Source organism: Pararge aegeria, chromosome 14 (genome assembly GCF_905163445.1).
Source record: "Pararge aegeria chromosome 14, ilParAegt1.1, whole genome shotgun sequence".
Taxonomy (NCBI): Eukaryota; Metazoa; Arthropoda; class Insecta; order Lepidoptera; family Nymphalidae; genus Pararge; species Pararge aegeria.
In genome coordinates this window covers 10,623,680-10,631,309 of record NC_053193.1, presented here as the reverse complement: position 1 = coordinate 10,631,309, position 7,630 = coordinate 10,623,680, and the positions used below count along the sequence as shown (strand labels likewise).

Genomic DNA, 7,630 nt, shown 5'->3' with positions numbered 1-7,630 from the left:
TATCCTCCGGCTCTTTAATTGCCTCTATATAAAACACACATCATCCCGTTGCTGCGTGAAAAAAATCTAGCAAACGCACTCATAATATCTTAATAAGAGTGCAGTCAACTGAATGTATAATATTTATATAATAGGTTCGCAGTAGACTAGAAATACTAGGTACAGTTCTTAGTTTAAAGTATAACATTCTTCGATTAGTCTTCTAGCGCAGTCTCTCTTAATGTTTGCGATAATGGCCCCATTATGGGTATTTCACGGAAAATTGGTCGATGTTAAGGCGAAAATACTTTTTTAAATGATTGACATATATATCCCTTTTATTTGTATTGATCACTTCTAAATAAGTACTTAGTAAATGTAACATACGTTACAGTTAAAAGAAATGAATATAAATGCTGTTTTAAGAGAGCATCTCAAACCTTTCTAGTTCTGCTCGATAAAAGGAAATACGGAATATTAAATGCAATTACGTTACTGTTATTAATGTACCATGTTGAATAAGCTTATTTCTTGATCGAGAAAAACTATTTATACTATGATATAACATTATGTAGGTACCTATAGAAGGACATAATATGATGACTTTACTGCCACGGTTAAAGAACAGAGTTTTGGGTTCCTTCTTCGCTTATGTTAACAAAAGTAGTAAGTTAGTTATAATCATCATCAACTCATCTAATGGAAAAACATGTGTTACAGTAGATTTATAAAGTGGGTATATAATTAAACTTTTGTTGACTTTAAATACATGTTTGCCAGAGATTTTATTAAATAGTTAATAAACAGTTTTCAAGAAAAAAATAAAATTATATTTGATTAACAACCAATGTTCATGAAGTTGAGTTGGTAGGTTTTTTTGATATAAATACGACTGCATTATCGATGCACCTCAGTCCTACATGGACTCGAACATGGATGCAAAGATACCTCCCGGTGTCTTACTCGTATGAGTACAAGTTTAATGCGAAAAATGTAGGACGATTGATACTAAAGATATTTATAGGATTGAAACTATGGCTTTGACTGTGAAACCAACCTCTAACATTTATTTAAAACGTACGCTTATTTTCTTGTAAAAACATTTAATTTCACTTTATCCAATTTGCTACGACACGCGTTGCATGTTGATTAAACTAAATCGTTGTAAAATAACACAAAGCGTCGTTGTGTCGGGTTCTAGAACCGAGGTCATATTCAACATCAACTGAAATCCCAATCATACATAAATGAAACAACATTAAAAAATTGCGTCGCTTTCAAGTTTTAGTTCGATTCATTTAATAGAAAAAAAATTAAAACTAAACTATCATTAACTAATAGCGAACTGCGTGCAACCTTTCGAACCATTTCATATAGCAGTAACACGACAAACAATCTTTATTCAATTAACGTCACGAACGCGATGGAAATTTCTTAAAAAGAACATTTAAAAATGAATTTAAAGTTTTCTTTAACTAATAATATAAATGATTATAGGTAAATGGCAGTATTGGCGTAGAAGGGATGGGCGGTGGGGCCGAATAATTGGATTGGCAACCGCGCACTCGAGACGGCATCGGCCGACCACCAGCTCGATGGAGGGATGATAGGGAAAAACTGGATGCAGCAAACCAGCAATAGACCGAGATGGCGTGCAAATGAAGAAGCCTTAGTCCAACAGTAAACTTAAAAAGGCTGATGATGGTGATACATAATAAATATACTACGACAATATATAATATATATTTCTGGGATAAAGTGTTCTCCTATTACTTAAAAGCAATATAAAAAAACTACACCTTTACTTCTTTAACGATACTTCTTTGCATGAAGCAAGTCTTGGTTGCGCAAATTCGGGGAGTGGATTGTGATCGCGAGTGCTCAGTTTTTTAGCCTCAAGAGAGACAAGGCAAACTATCAAACTTACCCAACCCCTAAAGTCGAAAATACTTCTTTAACTGTTGAGCCGAACAAAGGCAGTTACATTCTAGCATTTCTAATGTGTGTATGGATTATGCTAATTAACATCTAGGGCTCCACCATTCGATTTTCGGATGGATACCTGCCGATAACCACCAGAGGGGTTGCTACGGCGTCACCGGGGAAGTGGATCGAGCGCGAAAGCTTGCCATGAGAAGAGCCCCGGGGGAAAAGTGGGAGACGTCGACCCGAGGGTGCCTCCTGCGAGAGCTCGGATCTCGGCTCGGTTCGACGTTAATTTGAGTGTTGGTGGACTATTGGACTAATCATTGTTTAGTCCGAACACCCCCGAGACCGTGGTAAGGATCCGCGTCCGGATGACGTCAGAAATCGGGGCCCTCGTCTTCGCCTGCGAAGACGCTGTGTTGGCTATGGCTATGTTTGTGTACTGTTGGAACACATTGTCAGTAGTAATTTGATCGTCAGGGTCGTAAAGGACATGCTTCGGACGTCGCTGCCTAGGCTCAACGTCGAGTGCGGGGATATAAGTGTACGCCTTGACCACTAGAGGGTTGGGGTGTCGGACTGCTTTCTCAAAGTAGGATTTTGATAATTTTATAAAGTACTGGGCTATGGTGGGAGGCTCCACCATTGCGCGAGGTCGAATGTGGAGTCCAGTCACTGTAGTGTGTGAAGACCATTAGCTAACAAATATCAAAGTGCAACCTTCTAAAACACTCCAGATACCCGTGACACAGAAAACAAACTTTTTTCATTAAACTATCGACACGAAGTTACTTATTTTATATCGATGCGAAGAATGGAAGATTGAATGCCGAAACAATTTAGTATCTTTTTGCTTTTTGCTAATGGATAGTCCATTAAAAGCGTTACTGGCTTATAAATAATAAATAAATAATAAATATACTACGACAACACACACATCGCCATCAAGCCCCAAAGTAAGCGTAGCTTGTGTTATGGGTACTACAATGACTGATGAATATTTTTATGAATAATATACATAAAATACTTATAATATATAGATAGACACCCAGACACTGAAAAACATTCATGTTCATCACACAAACATTTTCCAGTCGTGGGAATCGAACCCACGGCCTTTGACTCAGAAAGCAGGGTCGCTGCAAACTGCGCCAATGGGCCGTCAAAATATGTAGGTAGCTAATAAATTAAATTTGCTATTACCATTTGCCTTGTAGGTCCAGTAGCTGGCGTTTAGATTAATGACCACGAGGTCCAGAGCTCGAATCTTGGATTGGGCCAAAATTGAGATTTTTTTTAAGAAATTCTGTGTAAATTTTTTTTTAATGTATGAATTAATAATAATTTAATAATTTTAATTATTTTTTTTATTGACTGACCAAGCAGATGGTCCGCCTGATGGTAAGTGGAAAACCATCGCCTATAAACAGAGCAACACTTCACAGGAATGCAAGGAGCACGCCATCAATTTGAGGCGTAGGTGTTTAGCTTCATGTGCCTGTAATTATACCGGCAACAACGCCCTTCAGACCAGAACACAGCATTGCATCAATGCCGCTTAGCGGCAGAAATAAACATCGCGATAGTACTTCAAATACTAGTAAATAAAAAAAAGTGTGTGCGTGTAACGTTTACGCGCAAGTATAACTTTTATTATTATTTATTGATGAAAGAGTGAAATGTTCCTGGGACCTCGCCATTTCATTCAATATTCATTTCATTCAATATTAAAATTCATTAATATAAATATTTTTGTTAAATAGAATAATAGAGAGAAGAAAATTGAAGGTTAGCACATGTCCAATAAAACGACCAATCCAAAAAAGTCCCCTAACCCTAGTCACGTCATTTAATATTCACTATTTCATTTTACATTTTATTTAAAATTCATTAATATCACTTCAACATTTTATAAATATTTTTGTTAAATAGAATAATAGAGAGTAGAAATGAGAAGACAGGTTAGCACAAGTCCAATATAACGACCAATCCAAAATATTATTTTTAAATAGCGGAAACTACACAGACGTCTGACGTAAGGGTTATTTCCGTCAGAAAAAAATCTGAGTCCCCTAACCCTAGTCACGCCTAAAGAAGTTCGGGCGAGCTCTGTCACGAAAAAGGTATCGTACAAGTAAAAGCTAGTTAGAAAATTTGTCCAACCCGCTGCCTCGGAGAGTATATTAAGCCCTCAATCTCGGTTCCTATCACCAATATTTGATAATAATCTTTTAAGCCTTCTGTACTAAAAAAATTAGAACCTGAAACCCTACTCGGAAAAATCTGATGTTTTAGTATGAGAGAGAAATGTACAATATATGATTGTGTCATACAATCGCATATCTGACTGTTGAATCGATGGGGTGCTTGAACCCTGGTTTATTATTGGTCAAACGATGTATCTTAAATTTAGAAACCCTGGCAATGTGCAAACGGAATCGAATAATTATTATATATTTGATTCTCAGACGATTTAAACTATGAATCTTATTAAACTCGATAAAACAAAATATAAATGTTGAAAATTGTGAAGTATCGGTATGAAATAACCAAAAATTAAAGATTCGATTTATCCCTTTAAAATTTATTTTTTAGGTCTACGGGATAGCAGATCTAAGTATTTTATATTAATTCCAACTTGACCACTGATCCGTTTTCCTTGAACGCGTGGAGGTACCACGTTAAAAAATGGACAGACTGACAGACAGACAACGAATTGATCGTATAAGGATTCCCTTTTTCTTATTTAGGTACGGAACCATAACAACTTTTGAGGCCTACAGAGATATCACAGCTGGGCATAGACCTCTCCGCTTGCAGAAGTGGGATTCATAATATGTCCCACAACGCTGCTCAGTGCGGGGATATGGGCTTTAACAACGTGCTATGCTTATAGGAACTCAGGCATGCAGGTTTCCTAGCGATGTTTTCCTACGCTGTTATCGGAAGTCATATTCTATTTGATTAAAACGCTCATAAAAAGAACTTGGTACCCACAAAAGGGAAGTCGTAGTCTTTCCCACTAGACTTTCACCACATTAAATAATAAACATGGCTATTTGAGAAAATTATTATAATATATAAACAGTCCGCTTTTTTGAGGTTTATCCGCAATTTTGTCTTTGGACAAATTTTTATAAAAGCGTTTGCAGTACATTCAAGAATAAAATGAAGTTTTATAAGGTACGATGTGTACGGGTACCTAAACATGACCATGGTATAGTTGCGAGGAATTCAACGACCCGTCCTTTAATTTGTTTGTAAGTTCAAGAATTACGCAGATTTAATTTGAGACATTAAATAATTTTGATTAATGTGATGTCCGCGACGGAGAAATTGCTTTAATTCAAGAAGTTATCGCAACGTACAACTTGAACGCAACCGTGTGACTAATAAACAAATAATTATTTAATTATAGTAAACATAGACTTAAAAATTGAAAATTGATTTATGAATACGTTTCAATCAATATTGCATGTTTAATGTCTCACCTTTACTTGCATACATTTTATTGATTCGTGTTATTTTATAAAAATTGTCGGTAGGTATATTATTTTTAAAATAATCTGTGAAATTGTGTTATCAATTGTTATTATATTAATCACTTCAGTGCATTAAAAGTAAATAGAGTTCGATGTTTTGAAGGTGTGAAAACATTTTTGTTTTATTCATTGGTTACAATATTAGTGTTCTAGAATTTCTAAGTAAGTTTAAAATTATAGAAGTTTGTTATTATTATTACAGCAACCCTTAACGACCCCATCGTCATTACCGCAGCTGTAGCCGTCTATCATCAATCAAACGTTATCAATTCCACCCACCAAATATTAGCAAATTACAAAACTCGCCTTGAGGCAAGCGTCATCGTTACACCATTACATCTTTATAACGATAAGATTACCTAACTTAATTTTCAAGTAGGAATTTATGCCATTGGCAAAAATTCTCATAGCACTCTGAAATTCTAATATTTTTAAGATCGTATATAGTATCGTAGATCGTTTATCGAAAATTTAAATGGTCCTACCATTTCATTAAATATTTTCTTTAGGTAACCTTGAATTTACAAGTAGAAAATCCGTGCTTGTTCAACTTACCAATCATGTGGAGGTTGCGGGCGCCGGCGAGCCTGCACACAACAAGGAGGTTCTTGCGGCTCGCACGGTAGCTGAAGAGCTGGAGGCGGTGGTGGTGGGGGAGTGCAGGCGAGTCTTCGAGCAGCCGCAGCCCCCACGTACTCCACGTAGCGAGACGGGGGTGGCGAGCCAGCAATGTCCTCCCGACACGCAGGTCCGCAGCACTTGCGCGCGGAGGGTGGTGGAGGCCTGCACGCCAGCCCGCAGTAGACCGGCGGAGGCGGGCGCACGGGGGCTGGCGGCCGCGGCACGTACCGCTCCACGGGCACGTGCGCCGCGGGCGGCACGTAGCGAGGCCTCCGCGCGCGCTCCGCCTCTGCACTCCGGCGCACCCGCCGCGGCGACGCCGAGAACCGGTCCGGCAGCGGCGCGGGCGGCGGCGGGCTGAGCCGCTCCGGCGGAGCCACGCTGAACGCGCCCACCGCCGGGAAACGCTCGCACGGGGAGCGCGCGTACTCCTCGCCCATGGCGCGCGGTCAACCGGACCCGCCGCCGCCCGCGCGCCCTTCTGCAGCTATCGCGACGTCTCACATGCCGCACGGTGTGTCCAGCACGCTCACTCGACCGACTCCCCGCTGGCTCGCAGAGGCTGCGGTACAGTTCCGATATCCGCATTCACTCCGAGAGCGCCATCGCGCCCCGCCGGATCGATAGCGGTGACGCGGTGCGGTCTCAGAGGACCTCCGTCGCGGAGCCTGGGCCGCGACGCATCTTTCCTTTCCAGCTATTCTGATTTTAGGGTTTCCGATCAGATTTGCACACTAGGGCGAGGCGAAACTGCGTCCTCGAGCAAGATGGCCGCTCTCGTCATGTCCGCGTGCGACGCGCCTGCGCTATTATCACTTTCCGATGTTTGTTTTCACTAACTTTTATTAAGAATGATCTGTGAACACTAAATGATCCTTTAACGATGGTCCTTTTCACAGGGGGGCGAGTGATCGATAAGGATATCGCGTCGCGTGTATAAAGGTCGTCACTTGTCACCGAGAGGACGAGAACATGCGTCGCGAGGCGCTCTGTGACCGAACAACAGCAGTAAATGTACCAGTGCGCGTGTCCGAAGCCTGCGGCGACGTCAGGCTGGTGCGCATATCGACGCCATGGAGCTACGAACTGCGCCGTGTCGCCAGCCCGCGCCTATCTTCACTCCGTATCAACACGAACACTACATTTTCCAATAAGCTTTCCTGGGGCACATGTTATCCTTCTAGATTTCGAAAGTTTTTAGGACGCAGTCATCTTATGCAAAATTCTAATGAATATGCAGAAGATTTAGATGTTTGTATATTATATAAAGCCCTAGGTAGTTATTTATGTTAGCACCTTGCAACTTTTCCACTAAATACGCTGCTACGTGGCAACGACGGCAAAAAATTCGGTCAAGTAGGAGTCAAGCCCTACTTTTATCTTCATGGACCAAAAATAAATTCGAATGTAGTATAGCCGTCGAATCTTTTATAGTTTAAGTGCTAAGTGAATGTATATTAATTACAGCTTTTTGTGTTTATATAAGTTTTTATGTAGTTTTTTATTCTCATACAATTAAATGCTAAAATATAAATAATTACAGAAACAGCCATTAGTTTAGG

General features: G+C 40.1%; 1 protein-coding gene across 1 annotated transcript; it reads right to left on the bottom strand.

Annotated features, from left to right (window-relative positions):
- Positions 1-5,998: 5,998 nt before the first annotated feature.
- LOC120629537 (formin-like protein 5) lies at positions 5,999-7,123 on the bottom strand. Its single transcript, XM_039898494.1, has one exon. It carries the CDS (start codon positions 6,506-6,508, stop codon positions 5,999-6,001), a length of 510 nt encoding a protein of 169 aa, XP_039754428.1. The 5' UTR covers positions 6,509-7,123.
- Positions 7,124-7,630: the final 507 nt, after the last annotated feature.